The following is a 27,034-nucleotide window of genomic DNA, read 5'->3' on the forward strand; positions in this document are numbered from 1 at the left end:
TGTAAATCAACAAACTGATCTGTTGGATCTGGGGTGGAAAGTCTTCCTTATGTTATCCGGAATTTCAGCTCCCCGGTCCCAGATCACACATTCGGTATTGCAAGTTATGTTGATGCGTTTCGGTGGGAAAATACCAATAGTCATCACCTTCCTCAGGACTATCAGTTTTATTCTTCCATGATTACATAAAAGTAAAAACTCAAAAGGAATATCTAATTAAATGTGGAGCTAATGAGATACCGCTCAGGACCCTACAGGCACTTTACAAGTAATCAACATACAAAAGGGGGAACATCCTTCAAATGTTAAAAATGATGTTTCTAAATTTCATAACTTAAGTCAAAACGATCTCAAACTATATGCCCCTTATTCACCATTAAGGGATCACCCTTGTTGAACCGGGCAGTCCTTTAACAATGTAAATTGTGCAATATTCCGTCCGCGGTCTTTGTGACGTAAGAAGGACCGATGCTCCTATTTCTGAAAATGTTGTTGTTTGCCACACCAAATGAAGCTATCACTGACCTTTTGTGAATTACACCCCACAAGACAGTTAGGTTTCAAGCTTGTTACTGAGACCCTGAATTCATACCGTGCTCATGGCAGAAGGCATGCTAAACAAACTCTCTAAATGAACAGCAAATGCCTTCGCAACTGCTTCTTTCAAGATGGGTTAAATAATATATTGGTCAAACTTCTTAATGTATGCAGTTTGCAACACATGGCAAATTTCTTTGCCATCTTAATGGTTTCGATACAGTTTCTTTGTAATAACTGAGGATATTTTATGTATATTCTGCCTTGAAAGGGATATTTTGTTTCTCCTTGAAATAGTACGCATAGAGACCAAGGTGGTGTTATTTTGGGAATCCCTTGCTCTGGATGAGTGAGCTGTGTGGTGCATTGCATGAGTCAGGACCACTGGCATGTATTGTATTACTAGTATGCAGTGCAGGGAGAGAGGACATGCCAGATTACCTTGCACATTAATGCTTATGCCTGTAGGAAAGTTTCCTGCAAAGGACGGAGGCCTCGCAAATGCAATCTGACACCCCTGCAACGCTCAAGAGCAACTCAATCCAGAATGATGAATTATTGCAGCACAAAGACAGTGTGTTTTAATATGTTGTGAATTAGGCTTCAGACAAGCATCTCTTCAATGAAGCAAATTACTGCAAGAAATTTGGAAATGTGTGCTGATGAGACTAGATTATTGTTATTAATTTGGATTGGTCAATACATCAATTGTTTAAAGTAGTTGTATATGGTATCCCCTTCACATACTGGGAGCTGGAATGGTTTGGAGCCATAATATCCTTTAGCGTTTGAGAGGGGGGGGGGGGGTGTGTGTGTGTGTGTGTGTGTGTTAGTTAGCTAAATAGAAATGAGTCACTGAAAAAGCAAAGTTAACAAGGGGGGGAGTTGGCAAAATTATTTTTCCTCATGCAATGTCTATTGGGACACTGCTACAGCCCAAACGGCTGATCGGAATTATGCCTAATTTGGCAGAAAGGTTGATCTTGGTCTGCAGATTGTCCTTTTTAGGTCTCGCCTGCGTTGCTCGCTGGTGAGAAATTTTGTGAGAGGGATTTCAGAATAGGGCTTGAAGCCCCGCCCCTCATTTCCATTAGCTGGAGTCTCCGTTTATTCTAAACGGTATCCTGCCATTGGAAATTAGGGTTTTTTGTGGACGCCCTTTCGCACTCCGATCCGACTGGGTCACCTGCCTTGCTGCCGTTGCAAAGCACTTTCTTATCTTTATGGGGCCATGTGTTTCTAATTAGAAACACATAGCCCCATAAAGACAAGAGATCGATGCTTGTTCTTCTCTCCGATTATGCTACGGAATGCTCGATGTTTGCTCCTTCGCATCCCCTGGAGCTCTCTAGAAAGAATTTGGAAGTCCGGGCATTTCAAGCAGCATATTCAAAGCTACCATAAAAGGGTGAAAATGTAAAGTGTATTTCTGCACAAAAATGCCTTCTTTAGGTGAAGTGGCATCTTCGGCACATGGTGGTGTAGGGCACTGTCTACTTAAGTGAACTTTCAATCACTCCAACAGCACCACATAGCGGGTCTAAGTCTTGTTTAAGCACTCCCACTGCTGCAGATAACTTTTATTCTCAGGATCACATGGTGTGGCTAACAAAGGGAAGCGGAGAGCCACAGCCTTAGCCACCAGACCGCATCTTAATTCAGTGTTTGTGAGGTTTGTAGCGCCGCGCAGCAAGTGCTACAGGAAACTATAACAAGTAATTGAACCCGCCAGTCACCTTGAAGATTAGACTGGTGATTAGTGAAGTAGACGCTTTTAAACGCTCCCCAAATCAGGTCTGTAGTTTCCAAGGCAAGGCAGTTGTACCAGAGCGCCACCCATTGGCAGTGGCCAAAAATAGCCTTTAGGTGTCTGGGGACCGGTACTGCCCGGCAACTTTATTTTTGGCCTGCAAATATGAAAAAAACAATTGCATAGTTCCTTCCAGTATGTAGAGACTGGCTCCAGTCCCGTTCTTTCAGCCAACAACCTAATGCATTCTGGGAGTGGTAGTCTTGATTCTCTTCCATTAACCAACCGGACGGGATTGAAATAGTTTGGATAATGAAAGTCCGGCCTGGAAATCAGGTGCCTCAGCAGCGGCAGACCCTGATGCGGAGGTCTAGCCCGGGACCAGGGTTCAATTCCCCGCCTTGGCGGGTCTTGGGCTCAAAAATTCCACGGACCTGATAATTCTCGCCTCTGTGCCATTCCAATCATGGAGTCCCACTCTGCAACTCTGGGCAATAGCTTGCTTAATCTCCACAACGGCCCCCACAACGCTAAGGATGCCTGGCCTCCACCTTGGGGGTGCCCAGGAGTGGACGCCTCACAGGGAAAGCCAGGATGGGTTCCACAGCGGTATTCGTACAAGCGCCTTGAGACCCTTGCGGGTGAGTAGTGTGCTATACAAGTATCCATTTACATTTACATTTACTCTGAACGCGATTCGACTCACTGGCTGAGGAAACGATTGAGCGCCTTGTCACTATTCAGACTTTAGGCACTATGTCAGGTTTTACTCCCAATATGTGAAGTCTTGCCTAGGTCCCTCGCGTGTCTGTCTCTGGCGGTATTTCATCTATAATCCCACCTCCCCAAACAGGCCCACCCCCGCCAGAGCCCATGCCAATTGCAACCTGAAGTAACCCTGCTTGGTCGAGGTTTTAGACGACGTGCTAATGCAGGCCCGGGCACCGTGCCAGAACCCTTCCCAACGATACTCCATCCCTACCATTGGTGTCTCTATGTATTAGTGTGTCTGTTTCCCGGGGTGCATGTGTTTCTCAGAGTGTGCATGCATGTGTGCCCGTTTCTAGTGCGGTTTCTAGGTACTCTGTATGTAGGGGACAACAGGGGGTGAAAGACTTTGTCATTTACAATGCCATTACTTGATTAATGCTTCACGAAGGGAAAAAAAACAATAACATTTAATAATAATCCTGTATTTGTAAAGCGCACAGCTGCCCGTAGGTTTCCCGGTGCTGCGGGCCGTCGGGGAGATTAAGCAAGCTATTGCCCAGAGTCACATGGTGCTGGGCAGACCCCTGCCGCCGGTGCCGGGGATTGAACCGTGATCCCCAGCGTCCGGCGTCAGTCGCCCTGGCCGCTGCGCGCCACAACTCTTACAATGCCAATAGCTCAAAACAATGTCATTGCGAGACCTATTGCATTGTAAATGCGTGTTGTGATATGGTGTAATCAGAGTTTTTAAGAGAAGAAGAAATATTTAGCTATCTAGGGATGTGGATCCTTCGCGGATCCAGGGTAAAAGCAAGGCTCTGATGGACTGGCTGCAACCTGAAAGTAAAGTTCAGGCACCCAATTTGTTTCTTGACTGGGCCCCCGGGGAGAAAACATAAATAAAAGCACAGATACAGGGTAAGGATAGAGGTATCCTGACCCCATAGGACACATGGAGGGGTCTTTGACAGACCACACATGGACAAAAATAATTGCCCAATTTTTATATTTTTTGGGACCGATCCGCAGCTGTGGCGCACCCAGCGTACATCTGCAGTGGCTCCCCTGATTGGAAGTCCAGCGAAGGAAGAAACCTCACGCATCATACCTCCTCCGCGCTGGACAAAGGCAGTGTTCAACATGGGGTTGAGTGCTTGAGGGGGTCGGCTTTGGCTATGCAGGGTTATTGTATTAATATATGGTAATTATATTTACTTTACGTTAACAAAGGTTACAGGGACATTATAGTGAAGTTAATGTTTTAGCCACTCGGAACCATAGGAATTCAGCAGGTATAGTCTTACTTATAGTTATCATTACCTGAAGAAACTATAACTTATGCCGTTAAGTAACTTTAGGCCACGAGTAATAGTTTAACATAAGTATAACTATTACCATAACTGCTTAATTTCCATGTTTGTGTGTGGGTAAAACATCAACCTAACTATAACGTCCCTGTAACCTTTGAAAAATAAAATATATTTGGCGCACTGTACAGAGTGTACGCTGTGACCTTTGCATACATTGTGGAGCGCTATAAACAGAATGTGACAGGAGAGCTGCAGGACGAGCAGCAGTGTAGCGGTTGCATCATATATGCTTTAAAGTTGGAATTTGGAAGAGCTGACATACTTACCAGGGTAGCGTCATAGCCATTTTCATAGCAACCTTTATTGGTAGTTTTCAGGGCTGTTTGTTGTGGCGTCCCGGGAAGCCAGTGGCACTGTAGAGTGTCTGTTTACCTAGCAGGATGATTTTGCTATTCTACTCACTGTGTGTAAGATTTTTTAGTGCGGGTGGATTCTAGCCCCTTTTCAGTCATTTGGTGCTCCATTGAATTTATTTAACAGAACCTCTATATTATTCCTCTGTACTGCAGCTCTAAATCAAATCGAAAACCTCTTTTTTTCGGCCAAGCATGGCCATAAAAGAATACACAGTACATTTTTTTTTAAAAAGGGAACAAAATAGGTAAATCATTTGATATGTCAATATCCAGGTCATAAAAAAAGCCGATATAATATCTATTTACAGACAAACTCTCAACCCTCGAATAACTCAAAATTTTTGATTTTTTTTTTTTTAAAACTACCATGCACGGAGTAACAGTTGTCACAAACAATGCCGTAAGCTAACCTTCCATGGATTTTCTACAAACCACTGCAGCTTTAAGAAAGGAATACACCCTAAAACAAACCGCGGCAGTTCAGCAGTTGTGGGTGAAATAATGCTTCAGGGCATTTGCGATTACCCTGATTACTTAAAAAAGATTTAAGAAAAAATCTAAACGCCTGAAAAATTTGAAAAAATAACATAAAATATAACAGTGATTGCTCAGAAGAGCCATTGCTGGGACAGGATGGAGCATTGCACCCCATAGAGCAAAAGTCTTTCCAGAAGCACAAATGCCACCAGATCATACCTGCTCTAAAGTGGAAGAGAGGAGACCTGTCTCAATGCGTGACACTTAAAGACCAGCATAGAGCAGGTTCTGCAGATGAAAAAGATCCACAAAAGGTAAATACAGATGGTTTTGACAATTCAGAGTTCAGCCTACTTGTTGTGCAATAATCTGAAAAAAGGTACTTGACCCTTGCCTTGTCATCTTTAGTAATGTTCTGAGGTATCATGAACAAGGCGGACAATGCCACTGTATAGAATGTTTTGGAAATATAGTTTAAGCTCTAATTTTGCTACTGAAGTTATGTTGCATTAGTGTCCGGGTATTTCCAATTGGTATGGGGAAGTAAGGATTTTTAACTAGTACACCACCTGTTCCTTGCTGGTGTGGAAGCTTGTCAAAGGAGCAGTGTGGAAATGCTTGTCGCAACAACCCTGTGTAGTCTGTCATTTGACCTATATGTTGAACATCTATTTAGAAACTAATTAATAAAATATTTTCTAGTTTCCCTTAAAGCAGTCACTTAAAAAAAAACAAAATGTCATGGATTAGCACTTCAGTCGCTGGGTCAGAAGTGTTGTACGGGGAAAGCTGGTTCATTTTACTCCGCTTTGTTGATATGTCTGCAGCATTTTACTGCGTAGACTGAGTAGAGCGATCAGAGACCCTAGATCAAAAGGGCCATGCCAGGAAATTAGTCGGGATTTTTGCTTAACACCGCTGCTGCAAGTAGATTCAAATGAATACAGAAGCAAGTGGGGACTTCCAGTTAGCATACTGATTAAAAACTATCTTAAACAAGTGTGCATATGTATTTTACTCCCTACCTGGCAAGTATCCATCTAACAAATGTGTGTTACACTGATAAATGGCAGAATAGAACGCACAGAAATAGAGCTGCAGAGAGATTCAACTTAGTTGTCTGAATATTGTGCGCACATTTTTTGCAATTGAATAAAGAAAAACAAAAATGGTCTTTTCTGATATAATGAATATTTGGACATTCTTGGAGGATAATACATTGGGTTTCACAATCTAAGTTAGTTACTCTCCCACAGAGTGCTGCAGTGCAAACTCTAAGAATACAGCTTACTAGTACAGCTGCTAAATAGGTTTATGCTTCACTTGTTAACAGTTGGTTTGGCTTGAAACAGGTTTGCTACACGAGAATACAGCCAGTTTGTTGTGTGAAATCTTAATTAACCTTTTTTTCAGCAGTGAACTTAAGAAAAGTACAAAATATTTTTTTATGTAATTTTTGGGAGGTGAAGTGGTGCCAAGGAGGTACTATATCTTTTAAAGTTGCTAGGAGCAAAGCAGTGGACTCTTGGAAAAGAAATAATTTCATAGTAAAATGTATAATAATTCCGGTTTGGGTGTTAAGGCAACTGTTATTGGGGTTTTGATGCCTTTGTGTGTGTGGGTCAAAAGATCCCCCCCCAAAAATCCTAACCTGAATTAAACTAATTTTAAGTGTAAAGCCAACGTCCGACTAAATTAAAAAACATGAGCAACAGAAGGACTTCACTTTCCCCTTATTCCATCATGCTCACTGGATTTCCTGTCATCACGTCTGTCCAAGTCTAATTTATTGTTACACATACATTGTTTTGACCTCCGTCAGCTCTTATTTAAGATCAGCTGTATTTTAGGTTTCTACCATATTTATGTGGCCTTGTTTACGACATCATTTATTTGTTTTATTTTGGTAGCTGCGAATAGAAGCTGGGCTTCTGGCATTGGATTGCAGATACTAATAAAGATATAGTCAAGTCAAAAGATACTTTATTTCGGCCTCACAAGACCTTAAAAGCGCAGATACAACAATTGAAAATTCAATACAATTTATCAGTATAAAAGTTTGTATCTACACATAAAAAATATATGAACATTTAAAAAGTAAAAAAAATATTAAATAGCCTGGTAGGCGCTAAGTATCTCGTTAATAAAATACAAAATCGTATGTATTAGAAAGGCGAACAGATTAGAATACAGAGTCCCAAATCATAGTAAGTGCAGGCAGTGGGCAGTTTAGACTTGAACTTTCTTTAGAACTGCGCGACGAGCACACCACATTGAGAAAAGGTATCGGGAGACTGAATATACAATTGGTATGCCAGTGTCATATTTCAGGATCCTGTAAGCAGTGGGAGATTCGAGGTTCCTACAAAGCTGTTGTAACCAACGAGCCCTTAAAGCCTTGTAGGTGGGGCTAAAAAACAGCACATGCAAGTCGGTCTCCGTACAGTTTTTGCAAGACGGACAATCTTTCGCAGAACTGCGCCCCCCCCACCCCCCACACTTATAGGTAACCGCACATAAAGGGAGTACACCATACCTGAACTGCATGAAGAGTTTTTTAGCAAGGGAAGGCTGTATGTCATCAATGCTAGATTCTAGGAGGTATTGCAGTTTAACATCTAAAAAGGATGTTCTAAGTGTGCCTGTCCTGGGGCCCATCAGTAATAAATTGAGATGGGGATCCTTAAATTGTTTTTATCAAAACTTTTCTTGGTGTTGCCAAAGCGCTTTCTTCCGGGCTATCCCATAAGTCTCCCATTCCAATGGCTAAGAAGGAATTCTTGATATAGGTGAGCCAGGATAAGATATAGAATTATAGAACACCAGATGTTATTAGCAGGCGTATTTTTCACGGAGGGTCTCCGAGCGAAATTAGATGGATAAGAGAGAAGTTCGAGCTCTCTGTTACAACCCTAGGGTGAAAACCATCCCAGTTATTCTTGGTTACCCATATACAGTTTTATGTTATATGTAGTCCCCCGTTTTATCTCCCCTTGCTGTCATCTACTGTACATGTATGAAAGAGCCACGAGAGAGCCCAAAAACATGGAATTGGCTGTTTAGCTCGCTACCATGCATGTATTGTCACCTAACCCAACCACACTCTTGCCATGCCTCCTATTCCCTAACCATGGCATAAACGCATACCTGGAATTCTGTCACCCTGCCACACTTCCCTTAGCATTACCACCCTTCGTGTTCCACCCAAATAAAAGAAAAAGAAATAACTGGTGTCCTGTTCTTTAATGAACACTACTGTCTCTTTATGGAATTGCACCGCGACCCTCGAAGCCAAAACTATAAGAAACATAAATCCCCTGCGACTGACCACTCCATGCTTCCTGCCAAGGCCATGCTATCCATGGAGAGCCTGTGCTGCCATGTCGGCTGCGCTTTCATTCACTGTTCACATGATTCACCAGAGATCTGCAAGTGACTCCCTCTGTCAGTTTAACAGCGTTTAATTTCGCTTCAATCGTTATAAATAATTTCTGTTTTATGCATAGAACATAAGGTTACCTCTTTACCATCCTAGTGGGACACATTGGTGTGGCGGTTGTGTAGGTTGCTTTTAAGACCAGTTTGTGCTGGAAAACTGAACATATGAGATGTGTTGACCATAAACAGCAGCACTACAGGGTTTTTAAAGTATTGAATTAGTGAGGGGCAGAGCATCTCTCACAGCAGGATCCGAGCTGGATGAAAAAGGTCTAAAGAGTAAAAGGCTTCTGATTAAGTCAGGAGAAAGTATCACAGGTTCACAGTTGATATAAGGAGCGTTTTGACGGTAAAGGATTTGTGTGTGTTCCTGATGTAGGAGTTGGACACTGGATGAGAACTGGCAAAGGAGCAAATGCGCTGAAGGTAGATGTTGTTTTCACTGGATAATGTTGATGATGGAAGTGTTGGGTATTTAAGTTTGTTTTTCTCTGAACATTTAGGTCTGTTTTTGTTTTGCGTTTCTTTTCTTCTGTTTTTTGGCCTTCTAGTCCAGTTTCCTTTGAGTTTTTCTTTGGTTGGGAAACACGTGTGTGTGGCATCTTTTCATTCCATCCTCTTGGAAATTTCTACTCTGTGAAATATTATCATGTCATCAAAATCTCTTTGATGGGAGACATCCTATGTCTCAGTGCATGCCTATGTACTCTAGATTTCAAAGCTGAACATCAGGGGCAGCGGAAGAGAATAAATCATGTTCCAGTACACTACTGTAAATTCTTCAGTCAGTTGCTGGATCACATACAATTGAATATTGCAAGAGTTGTCTAAATCTGCATCTTGCATACATGTACATATGTTTTAATGATCTGATATGTACACACAATCTCCTTCATTAGACTGGTAATTGAAATTTCCATATGTGAAATTAAGGTTGCAGAGACGTGCTGTAAAATAGGTATTGTATTGCAGCGTTTATATGGTATTTACTACTCCTATGTTGGGTGCTGAAGTGCTTGCCTACCTGGGTAGCACACTACATTGTCTATGCTATGTGGATGTAAGTGTGTTGAATTTGTTTTGAGGGAAGCAAATGTGGGAAATGTTTCCATGTTAGGCGTGATGCCACTGAGGTGCAGTTATCGTGTTTGGCGTCGCAGTGCTTAGCAGTGTGATGAATGAAGTGTGAGAGAGATGCACAGTTCAAGGTTTTCATTAGGCTGGTGGCTTTGAAGAGCTCTGAGGGTCCCTTTATGCTATTTCCTATGATCATAGTCCACTTCTGTGGTTACTGCACTGGATTGTCCATTTTGAGACATTTAAAAAAACTTTTGTTATGCTTTGCAGCATAGGTTGCAAAGAGAAATGATGGAGACATCTGCTGGGATGGATTTGAATTATCATCCCACATCAGATTGTTTTTGTTAGATGTTAAAAAGAGGTCATAGTACAAAAGCTTGTGCAAATGGTTGGTGGATTTAATAGATGAAATGGAGGAGTTAAGGTATTGCTAGGCTGCAGGTATGACTTTCAAAGAAGACCGTTTTATTTTTCTTCATTAAGTAATTCGTCAAGATAAATTTTGGTGCAGCCAAGCTTGCTATCATTTGGGTCTCTTTTACATCCACTGTAAGAGCCTACATCATTACATACTAAACAGTACAAAAAGACTTGCTGAAATGCTCAAAATAAATAAATGAATGAACCGTCTGCCTCATGAATACTAGCTAGTGGCTCCCCAGAGATTCAACCTAATTGGGGGGAAAAGAAAAACTGACATAAAAGGATTTCTGTTTGGAGGAACAGCTGTCAAATGACAAAACAGGCCAGTGTGCTTATTAAGATAGTGAATATACAGGGAAACAATTATCATGGGTGCAGCAATTGGGAATAATCAGAATATAATAATTAAACTTGTCCATCAGACTTCCAATATCCTAATCTATTAGGAGCATCAAATTTAGGAAGGATTTTTGTTTTTAACCACAACAAATGAGTATATCAAGTTTGAGGCCAGTCTTAGTCAAAATCTTATTAGGAAGTATCTTCATCAAATTAAATTCCAAATGTATCCATTGAGCAGATGCAAGAATTTAGTAGACCTATTTCATTGGAGTAGTTTGTATCACATTTTATAAACTAGCCTCATCTAAGTTAAATTATATTTTAATAACCTTATTTCAATGAAATCTGGATGGTGGCTGCAAACCCTGAATCTTGAGTCTATAGTTGTTATCTTTCTTAATAATGATAAAAATACAAAGATTCGGGGTCTTCTAGGCCAATTAGCCTTTCGAAATCCGACTGTTACTTTCTAAGTGTTTTACACACAGTCCTACTATTGCTGTAAAAGAAATAATGCATGAACAGGGATGTGGATTTCCTATAGCCCGACGCTCTGGACATATTGTTTGGGGTCAAGGGCAACACATTTTTATGTGTATTTTGTCCTTGGGACAAGTAGGCCCAACCCCCTATAGCACAAGCCCTTTGGCTGCCAGTTTACAATACTACATTATGGATCAGTGAAAGGCATTTTCTGCATTTAAGGTAATATTTGTGTCCATGTGTTAATGCTGTTCAAATTTGTATTCATGGTTCATTAATGCAAAGCCTTTATTATTAGGGTGAGTGCTCCAAGTAAATGTTGTAAGCTCAGACTGCACTACTGACAGTGGTTTCAGTATAAAAATGTGTACATGCGTACACATGCTTTCAGTGTTTAGCAATATGAGGCTATGTATAATGCTCCCAGAATGCTCTCTCAAATCAGTGTAACCAGTTTTAATAAGATTATGGGAAACCTAAAAATAAACAAGCATTGGTAAAGCCTGTGGGTCTGAAATTATTGGTCAGCCTTTTGGTTTTGTCAATGCGTGATTTGTTTTGGCATTGTTTTTGTAAAACCTTATTGGTGTGGGAGCTGCCGGGCCCTCACCATTATAACAAACATTGGCAAAAGCAAAAATTGTTTTGGTTTCAAAAATCACTCATTGCCACAGTAGTTGCTCGCACTGAGCAAAACAACTGTGTTGATATGCTCCTTGTGAAAGTACAGAATGCTGTCACTCACAGTGAAGCTAGCCGATAGAGAGAGAATTTCAATTAACACAATAGGTCATTGTTAACACCAGATCTAATTAGAGGCCCAATTATTAAATGAAGTCTCAAAAGTGCACCTGTGACCTTGCATTAATTGCAGATATACGGCGTTCGTGATTTCACATGACTTTACAAAAGTAGGCCAAGATGTAGTACTCCTTGAAAATATTTCTGATCTGCATTTAAGCATGAGCAAGTATGCAGGTGTAGAGTTGCTCATGCGAAAATCGGAGTGTTTACAAGTTTACTTTCCCTCCAACCACTTTTTTCCCCAACCTTGGAAGAAGTTTAATGTTTGCCATTGTCAGGAGTAAATTTCCAACCTTTCTCAGTATGGGAAGAGATTAGAGAAGAGTTGGTGAAAACCCTTACAACATGCAAATTATTAGGTTTGCACAGACTCAAAAGGGCATGCCAACCCTCGAACTGTTGCTTACCATTACTTTCAGCCCCAGTATGTAGAACTGCGGAAATGTGGCAACATAAGGGAATTGCTAGTATTCAAACCCTACTATGGAAGGAGCCCTTCATAATCAGGGAGGCTGTTTCAGAGCTCTTATATAAGGAGATTACTGCCATAATTTGTCGCCGCATTACATTTCACAAAAGAGAAAAGTGGATTTTGTTACAGGACAAGTAGATTTACGAAGCAGACTCCCCTATGGACAAGTAGATATTTTATTAAATTCCACATGCCTGCATGAAGTTCAAAGTAGCTTTTTAACTGGTAGACAGATTACTAGTAACGCAAACATTTTGATAGAAGGTAATCAAATATTTTATTCATTGTGATCGTCACCTCTGCCCCAACGCCGATGTTGGTGAAATTAGGAGGCCTATACTTGTATCTTGAATTCCTGTAGGAAATAGACTTTTTGTCATTCAGAGCTTCTTCCTCCTGTGACAATACTTTAAATTGGTTTTGCAGTGAATTCCTTCAACTTTGCAGTAGAAGATTTGTTCATCTGCGTTTTAAATCGATCACTACTGACAAATTGGACTAACATACAGGTCGTCTCTAGAATCCGCTTCAGTTTAAAAGAGTTGTTGCACCCATTTGCTGTATCTGAGCTTTAAATACATCAGAGAAAAATATCTCTGAGGTAAAGCCTTTTGATTACTCAACTTTTACCAGGAATACAGGTATTTTGAGTCTATTGAATATTTTTGGCTAAAACACCCTCTTTTACATCGGCAACTTCTACGGTACAAAATATCTATTTTTAGATAAGGCCTTGGAAGAAGCATTCGATAGTGGTATTTAGTTTCTGAAAAAACCCTAATTACAAGCTGTGAAGTTAGTCTTTGCAAGGCCATTACTTTGCTTCGGTCTTCTAAATACCTTTAATAGCTGTATTTTTTAATGCCTGTCTTTTGTGTAGTGTGTCCAGGGGAGTTTAGAAGACCCAAAGAGTGTCACCCATCATAAGCTGGTACATGCAGCGTCTGAGCGAGTGCTGTCCGATACGAAGACAGTGGTGGAGGAAAACATTCAGGATAAAGGTAGGTCATCACTGAGACAATCATCCTTCCTCTAGAGGCTAAAGCAAATTATACTGAACAGTTGTTTAACAGAAAACATAATTGCATGAATGATCACTAGTGATTCCAGAATGTCTCAAATAATTACTTTGTATTGTAAACCCATTCCCAGTCTCTTTACACACCGACCACTTCTGTACTCATTTTTAAACAGTCCTACACTCTGCACAATTTTCTGGGATTTGAACTCTTAGTAAATGGTTTCAGTGAGATGTGTCCTGTGTAGATTTTCATGAGGACTATACATTTGTTACATCTTGCAACATTGCATTTTTTAAATTTTGTTTTCTATGTACAGTAATGTTGAATTGACGAGTAAGGTGTCTAGATTTGCATTGGCTGATTGAGTAATGTTTGTTCACTGCAGGGCCTAGATCTCTGTTCCCTTCTATTTTTCACTTCAAACCATAGACAGTCTATTACTTCATCCTGTGGCTGCCCATTCCCGCTTTTGCCAAGTGATGTCTAACGTGGGTGCCAATTCCACTTATGTTTCAATGAGGGAATTTAATTATTCATTGCTAAGAGCATTTACAAGCATGGTTGTTCTGCCTTTTTTATATTTTTGTTTTGTTTTTGAATTGTTTCAACATTAATACTTATGGTATGATCTTACTTATGGACTGTTTTAAATCACAGTAAGATAATATTTTTATGGAAATAATGATTAAAAATGCGGAATTAAGTTGAATTTCTTTTTATTTATCCGTTTTTTTACAAGGGAATTTGCCTGAAAAGTAATTAGCTGTGTATAACTTATTTTCTCCACCTTTTTGTTTTTTTAATACCAGATGTCTTGTTGTTGATAAAAAAGCGGGCTCCCCCACCCCCTCCTAAAATGACTGAAGTCTCAGCAGAAGAAAAAGTAAGTTAATGGATCTTTTCTTTAATAGTTTAACAAAAGGCACAAATGTGTGAATTTGTCCTGTGTAGTGAAGTTGAAGTGTAACAGCCTCTTGTATAATGATCACACTGTCCTCGAATCACGAGAAACCAAATATAGATATTTAATGTTCTCATATGACCTAATCCAGTCAACTGATTTACAACCCTGGTCAGATGTGTTTAAACATATTGGACCCGATTCCAATCTGGTTAGGAAATCTTCCCAATAGAATCGGTTTGGAAATAGGTTCTGATCCACTCGGATCGGGAGAGTCCGACCGTTTGAGAATCGTATCTGGATGCTTCCAGATACGATTTGGTTGGACTCCCATTGACTTCAATGGGAGCCTATGTTCCTAACCGCATCCTAATCAGGCCCTCGGTCGGGAAGATACATTCCCGATCCGATTTGGAAGGAGCAAATGCCATTAGGAGGCCTTCCTAACCTCATCGGAATCGGGCCCTAGGTGGGAATGCTTTCCTAACCGCATCGGAATCGGGCCCATTGTAGTTGTGGTTAGGAACTGCGTGAGAAAGAAATGGAGGAAGTGAACACCCCTAAAAATATGCGAGCATAAACAGTCTTGGTGCCCCAGACTGTATACCACAAAGTTAACAAACGCAACATACAAAACGTTTTCATACCCTTTCCCTCAATTAATTTTATTTCCCTATTGGCAACACCCCGATGTTTTTTTTTGTTGTTTTTTTTTTTTTTTTGCTTGAATATACATTAGTTGTGGGCGTCTCTTGTCCTGTTTTGCCTCTGCACTTCTTTTCTGTTGTATGAAACCCTAACCCTTAACCCTTTGCTCTTCTATTATCGCCACACTGGTGACGAGTAAGGCCTGCACAGGTCATGTGTACAAGAATGCACTTTTTATATTAAACTGCTCAATAAACATTGATCCACTATGTATTTGAATAGAAGTGAAATTATTAAAGTAGGCCAGGAGTGAAATGTTTTTTCTCCTCCATTTGCCTCCACTGATGTTTATGTTGGGCTTGATCACCCTAATAAACAAACACGCTTGATCCATAGTCATTTGTGGTTCTGGTAAAGAGAACAAGTATATTTTATTGACTCCTTTGAGGTAACCCTTAAGCACACCACCGCTGGGATGAGTGTATGTAACTTTATTTATTTGTGCTAAATGCTTTTTAGATGTTAAACTGCTGCTTTGTTTCCGTCAGGCTGACCAATAGACATACCCCATGCTATGGCCAATGCTTAAGACTACAGTATGAAACTGTAATCACCAGCTCATTACTGGCCCTTGTCTCATATTTAGGGCCGGCGTTAGCCAAGACTTTTTTATTTTAGTAAAATGATGTACATATTTATAGGGGGTATCATCCAGCCTTCTTCTTCCATTGGTCTTTTTATGTCACTCACATTATTCTTTCGCCTACTGAAGCATGCAGCATGGGGGCAGTGGGTTAGCGTACTTCAACCACTGTAGAGCTTCACTGTGAGTGACCAGGGAAAAGTCACAAGTTCAGACTCACTTCGATATTGGGATCAGATTAGTCCCACTGAAAAGCTACCTTTATGTCTGCCACGAAGAGTTACGTTTGCAGTGGAGGAGGTTAAGCGCTGCAGTCGGTCATCCATATAGCACGACGAGCTGGTCGGGTATCGCAGACCGTGGTCACTACAAAGCCCTAGTCGAGCTTTGCAGACTGTTGTGGCTGTAGCTTTGTGATGGCAGTTGTGGGCTGTTGGTGCTGTAGCGCCAAGTGCAGATCTTGAGTTGCCAGTCGCCGCGGACAGTTGTCAACGTGAAGAGCAGGTTTCACCGGTACTTCGCATTGTCAGTCATCGCAGGGGGCAAAGTCTTGATGCTAACAGGCTCATTTGCGAGGAGCCCAAACTTCACTATTTTTATCTCTTCTTCAACAGGGGCTCAAGCGGGTCCAGTTGCAGGAGGTCATCTGGGCAGTTGACCACTGAAGCCACTCTAGTTAGCCTGGGATAAAAGCATGCAGGTTCCATCTTTCTTCTCAGACAGCAGGGTAGTCTGTCTTCTGTAACTTCCACAGGTCCAGGAGTGTTCTGTAGAGTGACTTTCGAGGTCCAACATTCATGTCTGGTGCCAGCCTTTTTGTGTGGAGTGGGGGTGGGCTGCCTGGCCTACCATCGCATCTGGTTTTGGAGAGTTCTTACCCTTCCACCTACAAGGCTCTAGACTGTCTCGGGGGTGAAAAAAGGCAGGGCAGGCCTGCTGTCAAGTTCCTTTGTGTTTGTAGGATGCAAACCCTTTTGAAGTGTGAGTGAGGCAGGACAAAGCTCCTCCCAGTCATCCTGGTGGGATGGCCCATTCTGTCCACACCTTAATTGTGACTTAAACTCCGATTTTACCATTAAAGAGGATTTTAAATTACAATTCATTTGAGTATAAACTGCATTTCTCGATCTGCTCCCTATCCGTAGTTAGCCCATATTAAATGTAATAAGACATTCCAGAGTTAGTCAATTTGAGAGATTAGCCTTACAACAGTGAAAAACGCTTTTAGGAGTTTTTCACTCCTAGGATTTGTAAAACTTAAGTACATATGTCCTATGTTTTAAATACAGTGTACCCTGTCCTATGAGCCTTTAGGGCCTACCTTAGGGGTAACATACAAGTATTAAAACTGAAGTTTTAGCCCTGGCAAACGGAATTATTTGCCAGATCAAAATGACATTTTAAAACTGCAGTCCTAAAGGTAACAAAAATAACTTCAGCAAAACAGGAAAAGTGAAGACAAAACGTTTGGGGGAATGCCACTTCAGTCATGCCAGGTGTAACAATGAGGAATTGAATAGAAAGGTTCAATCAATCAGTAAATTTGTAGAGCACTTCTTGTCACACTTGAGTGCCCAGGCGCCTACAGGGTCCAGTTGATTAGCCAATGAGCCAGGTCTTCAGGGTCTTTCTGAACTGCGGAAGGTATTGGAAGGAACGTAGATTAAAGGGTGTCTCATTCCATGTGTTCGCTGCTAGGTAGGAGAAGGAGTGACCTCCATCTTCTTCGTGGGATGCTGGGGTAAGGTTTAAAGAAAGAGCTGCAGAAGTGTCTGGTGGGCTGATGGAAGTTTGGGCAGCGGTTCAAGTAGGCGGGTCTGCAGTTGTGTAGGGCCTTGTATGCGTGGGTCAGGAGCTTGAACTGGTATATTTTCTGTTCAGGGAGACAGTGGAGCTCCCTGAGGTAGGGGTGATGTGGATTTCTCTAGGGAGATACAAGATGAGTCTAGCTGCAACATTCTGTATGGTCTGTAGACTGAGGAGGTGAACTGCGATCCCTGCATGGAGAGCATTGCAGTAGTCCAGTCGACTGGATATGAGTGCCTTAGTTATGGTCCGTCTTGAGCTGATTGAGGCTGACGGAGGTTGTCAGCCACATAGCAGAACAATCATTGGGTATCTATTGTGGTGTTTGAATCATTCAGGGTGACTGAATTTACTAGAGCAGTAGCAGTGTGGCACAGCATTTGGATACCTGAGCAAAATTAGTGGTCCTATTTTTCTCCCTTACAGCATTTGACTCGGAAAATCAAGTTATCTCAAGCTTGTTTTTCACCAGCTTTCTCATTTGGTATGCAGAACTTGCACTGTGTTAATTTGACAAGGGAGTTTTATTCTCTCAGGAGGCTATCTCAACTTGACGTTTTTACAAGTTGATGCAAAAGAGAGATGGTTAGTACTGAAACACCATATAGATACCAGCTTGATTATCCGTACTTTATTTTGTTCATTAAATGTCAGTACCGGGTGTAACTCACCATAGATCTCATTGTTCTGTTTCTTAACAATGCACTTAAATAGTGATGGACGGAGTTACTACCTAAACACTGTACTTGCTTGGCATTCACATAGTATGTAATACTGTCCACAGCATTCCTCCTTGGGTGAAGTACTTTTTATGTCATTGAATACCAAACTATTAAACATTTAACTTTACATATGGTAGGAGATCCTCGACCTCAATAATGTCATAAAAATCCTTTAAAGGATGTTCCGAGCCTGTAACTTTTTAAATATTAACTTCAAAAGTATTTACTGTCCCAGCTTGTGGTTGTATTTGAAATTTAATAAAATCAATGTAAACTCTAACCCCTGCGCTCCTCAATACTGCACTCTACGCCAATGCACTCTACAGCACTTTACTCAAAACCAGTGCACACTGCACCACTGCTCACGACTCCAGTGCACTCTGTACTCTACACCACTACAATCAACTCTGCAACACTCTACTCTGCCATTCTACTAAACACCATTGCACTCTACGTCACTGCACTCTATGCCGTTCTATGCTACTCTGCATCACTGTACTTTAGGCCAGTGCTCTCAGCGCCACTCTACTCTGGACTACTCTACGCCATTGCACGTCACACCTCTCTACACGTCTTCACTCTAAAACACTAATCTCTGCAGCACTACACTCTCCGCTCTCTACTGCACTCTACACCAATGCAATATATATCACTACACTCTGTGCCACTCTACTCTGGATTCACTCCACTCTATGCCACTCCTCTCTACTCCACTGCACTGTAGACCATTCCACTCTAACACCCTCTATTCTTCTCTGCACCACTGTATCTACAGCACTGCACACCTCCCAGCAGCCTTCCACTCTATGCCACTTCCCTCTACTCTGAAACAATCTATTCTATGCCCCTGCACTCTGTACCACCCTACTCCACTGTATGCCACACCACTTTACCCTGCACCATTCCATTCTACTCTGCGCCAATGGACTCGACACCACTTTAATCAAAACCAATGCACTCTACGGCACTGCCCTCTATGCCAATCTACTCTGCACCACTACACTCTACACCATTTTGCTCAACAACGTTCTACTCTATGCCACTCTACACTATTTCATTCTATGCCGCTCTATTCTGCGGTGCACCACTGTACTCTGCCACTCTATTCTACACCACCCTACACTGTGCCAATGCACCCTGACACTCTACAACACTGCAGTCTCCGCCACTGAACTCTATACCAGTTTACTCTGCACTCTACTCTAAGCCATTCTACTGCACTCTACACCATTACACAATACGCCACTCTGCTCTGTAATCATTCCACACCACTGCACTCCAAACCATTGTGCTCTAGTTTACTCTGCACCACTGCACTCCAGTCGACTTTGCACCACTGCACTCTACACCACTGCACTCAAATTGACTGCACCACTGCTCTCTATGCCGCTGCACTCTACTCTATGCTACTGCAATCTACACTGCACCTCTCCACTACACTACGACACTCTACAACAGTGCACTCTGTCACTGCAGGCTACTCTACTCTGCGGCACTGCACTCTGTCCTGCACCACTCCCCTCTACCCTGCACCACTCCATGCCACTCTTCTCTGAAACAATCTACTCTACATCACTATACTCTACGCTACTCTGCAACACTCCACACTACGCTACTGCAATCTACTCTGCGCCACTCTGTCACTGCACTCTACGACAATGCACTCTACACCACTTTAATCAAAACCATTGCAATTTGTACCACTGTGCCCTCTAGGCCACTCTGACACACTATGATACTCCACTCTGGCACACTACTTCATTAAGCTCTATTCCATTCAATGCCTCTTCACTCTACGACACTTTACTCTAGGCCACTCCAAGCCATTCTACTCCACTATATGCCACTCTACGATACACTATGCAACTCCTCCTACACCAGTGGTTCCCAAACGTTTGACCCCCAGCAATTTGTATGATTTAAATTTCATACATTAAAAGAGTAATTCGAAAAAAATAAACACACGTGCACACAAAACAAATACTCTAATTAGTAAGCATTTTAGTATTTTATATTGAAAGAGTTAGCAAAAAATGGAAAAATGTAAAGGGAAGGTTGGTGCTGCATCTCCATGATTACCTCTCCTGCCAGGGCCAGAGTGGCAACCCAAAGCAGCCCTGGCAAATGTTTTCAGACCAGTCCCCATACAGTGCACACCAAGTGCAGTGAGTGAGCCTGACCACTACAAAGGGGGTTTGGGAGGCTCTCCCCCCAAAAAATCTAGGTCACAATGGTGCATTCTACAACACATTTGTCATTATATATTGAATTGTATTAGCTTTTAAAGAATAGTAAATGATTACCTTATTATGCACCAGGATACAACAATCTTTGTTGGGGTTCTTCAATGATTCCCTTATAATCACCCTCCAACAGTGCCTCTCATTTTTCCATAGCACATCTGTCACATGCATTTCATTTGTTTTATAGCATCTCTCATAACATTGTAGGATGTCAGAGCACTTTACATCACACACATATAGAGACAATGAATCATATGTGTAAATCAGTGCAGAGAAAATGTTACATAAGGCAAAGGGGACTACAAGGTGTAGGATTCACGTCATTCATACTGGCAGGCATTTTTAAAGAGTGCTTGGTCTGGAAATGCACAAACTCAGGCTCCAGAACATAACACAGTGGTTAGCTTTGACGTTGACAATAAATCTCTATTTTCACCCAAATAAACCTCTTTAGCAGCATCACAATAATTAAAGACTGGGAAAAAACATAAGTTACTAACTTGTACCATGCAGTGTGTAAGCAGTTCTTTGATGACAGTGTATAGGGCACTGTGCTAGATTAGGATTGTCTCTCATGAGCTGCAGAGTAACAAACGAATCTCTGTGACAAAAGCAGTAACCCACTGACCTATGCACATAAAATACAGTTTTTTTAAATGTATGGTACGCGTTCTTAGCAGCAGGCATATTAACCCTCTGTGCTACATTAGATAAGTCAAACCTGCCACTGGACAAAACTCATCACTCTTCAGCAGGTACATTAATCACTGGTGTCATCTTGACACTTTTATTGTTGATCGAAAATGGCTAATTCTACAAGGAAATTTGCAGTGCTTTTAAAACTGCTGCCTGCGGACCCCCTGGGAATGTTTCACGGACCCCTGGGGGTCCACGGACCCCAGTTTGGGAAACACTGTACACCACTCCACTGCTCTGACATTCCACGACACTCCACTTCTATGGATGCCATTCTACTTTACTACACTACACCACTCTATGCCACTCCACTCTACAGCAGTCTTCTCTGCTCTATGCAACGCCCTCTTTGCCACTCCACGTTACTTTACACCACTTCACAACACAACACTCTGTGCCACTTCAGACACTCCACTTCATGACACTCCACAATACTCCATGGCACTCCACTCTTCACCATGCTACTACACACTGATCCATTCTACTCCACGCCATCCTTTTTTTGCCACTAACCTTTTTGCCTTGATGAACAGTATCCACGCTAGTGTTTAACATGGCTAAAACACATTGACAAAGCAATAGCTTTTTCATAGGCAAGACCTATTGGCTTGCCAATTCTTGTTATGACCTTCTAGTGAACCCTGATAATGTCTTCCTGCCTTATGTGAAAAAGGTTAATGCTTCTTTGTTCAGATTTGTTTTGCCGAACATTTTGTGGTCTTTAGCGAATACATTTTTATGTAGAGCCTGAGCAGCGCATGTGCTGCTCTGCGAGGACTGCTGTACTCCGGTATGGACTTGAGGATCCGCCACTCTCTGCTCATCTTTTCAATTGGTTGCTGTAACTGTTATTTGTAAATGTTGGCTTTTGATTTCTCAATAGGCTTATTAGTCCCTCCATAGTACCTCCCTGTCTTCTGTTGTAACCTCCCATCAGGACAGGCCTTTTTACATGTGCCCCTACTGTATAGCTTGTATTAGCCCTTTGGGAGAACTCTTTGCTTAATTAATCTGAACATCACTGGTAGATGCCAGCTTTAGCAAGGGTGGGCGCTTTTGTTTTTGTATTTGCAGCGTGCTATACATGCTTTCACTTTCACAATGGGCCCCTCGCCGGACGGGACGCTCAGCTCGTTTTTATTGGCAGTGCAGAACGTCTTGTCTACTTATTGACTTGTCACACCGACACATTATTTAATTTACCACCGCTTTTCCTATTTATTTACTTGCCAAGTTTTAGCTTCCGTATGCTGCACTTTAACTTTAAATCTTCAACTTGACAGACCAATGTTTTTTTTTTGTAAAAGTGCCCCATACCATGCTTTCACTAAATGGCGCCATGCCCCTTTACACTCAGCGCGTCTTAAAAAAAGGGGCGTGGACGCCATTAACGTGAAAGCACTGTGAGGGGCGCTTAAAAAAAAAAAAGTATTTGTAATGCAATAGGTTGCGCATTTGCGAGATTTTAAGCAATTGTCATTTACAATGCCAATAGCTCAAACTCTCGTAAATGCGAGACCAATTGTATTGCAAATGCTTGTTCTTTTTTATGAACTAGGTGACAGATTGTTTTTCTCTTAACTGAATTTCTTTTTCAGTTGTGATCCTTGCGCCTACAGCACCTCCCTCAGTGTAGGCCTTGAGCTTGCCTATGTAACAGAAAGGTGATAGAAGGATTTCTTGGTTTGCACTCCCAAAAAGTCTTGCTAGGGAGTTGTTGATGCTTAATCGTAGCTTTTACAAAAGTATTTGGCTGGACTTGTCCATCAGCTGGCTGGGAGCATTTCTTTAAGTCACTACCAAATTGGCATTGCTCTTAGTAAAGCGTATTAAGTAATTAATGATCATGAAGTATGAGATGCCTTCCTACACACTTGATCGTGGAGGTTGGCAGGGAGTATTAGAAGGTTGTGCAGGAGAAGTTAAAACAAAACAACGGACATGATAACCATTTTAATATAATGGTACCTCAGGAAAATGTTTCACAACTTAATCATGTTAATAAACACACTTCTAAGCATATTAGCAATATCGTTTGAAAGTACAGTATTATAATTCAACAGTTGTGACTAGAATTTACCATAAAAATCATTAGTACTCAAAATAATTTGTCACCCAAAATTAAACATTGAAAAAACTTCTACAACATGATCAACTTGAACTTCACGCTTCTGGTCTTATACAAAGGTAATCACTCTCTAAGGCGCTGCCTTTTTCTGGGGGTGGGGGGGTGGGCAATATTTTTAAATCATGTGAATTTGTCAGACCGATGACTCTAGTTTAGCGTAATGCAGTACATTAAATATTGTGGTCTGTCTCAAATTTATAATTCTAAAATGTGAATATATTTTCATAGTCCATTATTTTATAGGGTTTACATGGTTGTATCCTACACTCCGCAAATAAGCAAAGCAGAAACCTTTTTGTTTTAGAAGTGATTTAAAAAAATTTATTCATGATGAAATGTGCACAATTAAAATAATTAGAAATAATTGAAAATCAAGTGTCCAAATATAATCCTGCACAGAAAGCAGCACCTTTAGCTTTTCTTGCAGAGCTCTGCGAGTATTTACATATCTAGAAGGTGAATTTTGATTCCATGCCCATGTAAACCAATGTCCCTTTGCCAGTTAGTGCAGACTGTAAAGATTATTTTATAAAATGTTTGTCTGAGCAGTGGATAAAATATACTCCTTACTCATTTACATACTTTACACAACTGGTCCCAGATGACACGCACATGTTTGGCTATCAGCCTATGTGGCTCAACGTGAATTTTTGATATTGAAGTGAAAAGATCCAAAAGGCTGAAATACGCCATTCAGTTCTCACCACATTCTTTTTTTTTTTGCAAAAACAATTTTTTATTGCATAACTCAATTACAATTGCCATCTGCAATGACCAGCATATCATTGGTCTTCTCCCAGTAATAAGCACCATTGCATAGTACAGTGTAGACCACTTCCAACTACCAATGCACTGCCCCCAACACTCCCCAATGCAGATACTCCCTCCCCCCACCCACATGTCAGTGTGCCATAACCGCAGGTTCCGGGATAAATCTGTCTCGTAATTAGCCGTGTGAGCGGCCGCAGGCTACTCCCCACCCCCATGGTCAGGCGCCAAGCAGAAAGGAGAAGGGAAGCCCTCCCGCCCTCATGCGTGACCCGTCAGCTGCCTCTCCACCGCTACGCTGCTGCATGCTGCTCCAGTGCTTCAGCGCCCTCCTCCGCTTCTGTGCCCCACCCCCGGAGGTCAACCACTAGTGCTTCCCATGCATGTGCCATGGCTAACGCCTTTTCATCGTTTCCCCGCAGCGCTAGCTGCAACCTGAGCGTACTCTCGCTACCCGCCCATTTTGTGAAGGTAGCTCTCCACCTCGCAATGCTGGGACCAGTTCTCGATTTCCAGTGTAGGGTAATTTCTCTTTTAGCCACCACCAGCCCTAAGTCGCAAAACTTGCTCGTGACTTTCGTGCGCGGTGTGTGGGGAAACCATAGCAGCAGACAAACTCCCATTTCCACCCCCAATTCCCGCCCCGTCACTTGATCAAGCAATCAATGACCTCCCCCCAGTAGCAGCTTAGGACGCCACAGGACCAAAACATGTGCTTAAAGTCAGCCCCCTCCTCCCCACAGCGAGGGCACTGCGGAGTGGGACCCCCAAAATATTGAAATAATTTAGCTGGCGTCAGATATGCCCTATGCAAGATAAAGTACTGCACCAATTGAAACCTGGCATTACGTGTGCTCTTCCAGGCCCGTCTCTGCAACTTGGGCCACGTCAAGTCCGGGATGGGCTTCCCGATGTCCAGTTCCCATTTATCTTTCAGCGCACTCAAAGGGGCTAGGTGCTCCGTCGCCATTCTCTGATAGAGGCATGTAATGGCCTTGACTGTGCCCGCCACCATGACCACATACTGACAGCCGGCAGCCGTCTGCGGTTCAGAGAGTCCCGCATTCCAGTGCTTTTGTATAGCTGCCACCAGAGCCGCGTGGAGTAGTTAGTCTCCCCTCGGGATCCCGAAGGAATCCTGCAGTCCCTGGAATGGCTGAAGCACTCCATTTAGATACAGGTCCCCCACCATCTGTATCCCTAGGTCTTCCCACTGACCCAGCCCCGACCAATCCCCGCCGTGGGGGAGGGCCGTGCACATACCCAATGGGATCTCCGGGGCGTAGGGGTGAACAGTGCCGACCCTCCGCAGGCTGCGGTTCCAACACAACCGGAGCGTTCGCTCCTCAAGCGTCAGTTGCGACAGCTCAAGTCGCTGCTGGAAGACAATAAAAGAAAGGACGTGTCGGGGGATCACCCTGCCCTGTGGGTCTTCGGGGCCTCTAAACTACCTAGCCACTGCCTGCGTGAGCCATTGCAGCTGGGCAGCCAAATAATACCACTCGAAGTCGGGCACAGCTAGCCCTCCCTCGGCTCTAGGCCGTCGCAGTGTGGCCAGCGCCACCCGTCGTCTGCCAGGTCCCCAGATAAAGCCCGTGATCATGGCTGTGAGCCTGCGGAAGAACGACACCGGCACCCAAATAGGGAGTGTACGGAAGAAATACAACAGTCGCGGCAGCGCCACCATCTTCAGTAGCGCTACCCGCCCAGCTACCGAGAGTGGGAGGGTGCTCCAGAATCCAATACTGCCCGCCAGGCCTCTGATCGCCCTCCCTACATTTCCTTCCAACAGGTCTTGTTGGGTGCGGTAGATATGCACTCCCAGGTATGGCAGACAGCTAGTATCACAGCGGATTGCCCCCAGGATGGGGGGGGGGGTCCGCTCCCACTGTGTGATGGGGTACACACAAGTCTTGCCCCAGTTGACTTTCAGGCCCGACAAGTATCCGAAGTCCTTCAGTAGTGCCTTGGCGCCATGTAGGGCCCCTTCCGCGTCAGCCAGGAAAAGCAGTAAATCGTCTGCATAGAGGGAAATATAATGGGTTTCCCCCCGCAGTAGCAGCCCAGCGTATGCGCGTCTCAGTCGAGAATGGGCCGCCAGGGGCTCAACCGCCAGGGCAAACAACAAAGGCGATAACGAGCAACCCTGCCTCGTTCCCCTTCGTACTGGATAGGGGGCCGATATCGTGGTCCCTGTTCGCACCCTAGCCACCGAGTTAGCGTAAAGCAACCTCGTCCAGCGCACGAACCCATCCCCCAAGCCAAATTCCTGCAAGACCCTAAACAGGTAAGGCCACTCCACACTATCGAAGGCTTTCTCCATGTCAACCGACGGCGTCAGAGCGGCCGGGTAATCCAGACAGTCCACTTCCATAACCCGCAACAGTCTCCGGATACACGTCGACGTGTTCCGTCGAGGGATGAACCCAGCCTGATCAGGGTGTATCAAGGAGGGCATATGCGCCAACTATCTCGTGGCTAAGATTTTGCTCAGGATCTTATAGTCTACGGTGAGCATGGAGAGTGGACGATACGCTGTCCTGGCACTCGGGTCCCCTCCCTTCTTCAGGAGCGGTATAATCAGCGCATCACGTGTTGAGGCGGGCAACTGACCCTCCTTCCAGGCCTCCCGGTAGACTGTCTGTAACTGTGGGGCAAGTAGGTCCGCATAGGCCGCATAGAACTCCACAGGGAGCCCATCTGTGCCCGGGGTTTTCTTGTGCGCCATATGTTTGATCGCCATACGAATCTCGCCTAGCGAGATATCCCCCCCCCCCCCCCCCCCCAGCGCCTCCTTGAGTGTGGGGTCCAGTTTCGGTAAGTGGGCCGTTGTCAGGAAGTCCTCCAGTTCCCCAGGAGCGTCTTGCATGGTGTTAGTATAAAGGGCGGCATAATACACCAAAAACTGACCATTAATCTCCCTCTGAGAGTGTACCGTTACCCCCTCCCCGGTGGTCAGCGAAAGTATGGGAGAGCCGCGCGCATTCTGATTCGCCAACCAGGCCAAAAGCGACCCGACTTTGTCCCTCTCTGCATGCGCCCTAGCGAGGTATGCCTTATAGTCAAAACAGCGGAGCCGCTCTACCTGCACTGCCACATGTTCTCGCGCCGCGACCACCGCATCCTGGGATTGCTCCCCCGAGTGCTGTGCTCTCTCCGTAAGGCGCAGCGTAGCCTCCGCCTTCTCTACGTCTCCTAATAACGTTTTCCAGAC

The 27,034-nt window shown here is 43.2% G+C and overlaps 1 protein-coding gene across 1 annotated transcript in view; it reads left to right on the forward strand.

Moving 5' to 3' along the window:
* Positions 1-27,034, forward strand: part of UBAC1 (UBA domain containing 1) — a 189,686-nt gene that overhangs the window by 46,698 nt on the left and 115,954 nt on the right. Inside the window, exons 2-3 of the mRNA XM_085613477.1 lie at positions 13,124-13,244; positions 14,075-14,148. Of these exons, the coding sequence (XP_085469603.1) occupies positions 13,124-13,244; positions 14,075-14,148 (195 nt within the window). The remainder of the gene's footprint in view (positions 1-13,123; positions 13,245-14,074; positions 14,149-27,034) is intronic.

This window comes from Triturus cristatus, chromosome 1_2, assembly GCF_964204655.1.
Source record: "Triturus cristatus chromosome 1_2, aTriCri1.1, whole genome shotgun sequence".
In the NCBI taxonomy this organism is placed as follows: Eukaryota; Metazoa; Chordata; class Amphibia; order Caudata; family Salamandridae; genus Triturus; species Triturus cristatus.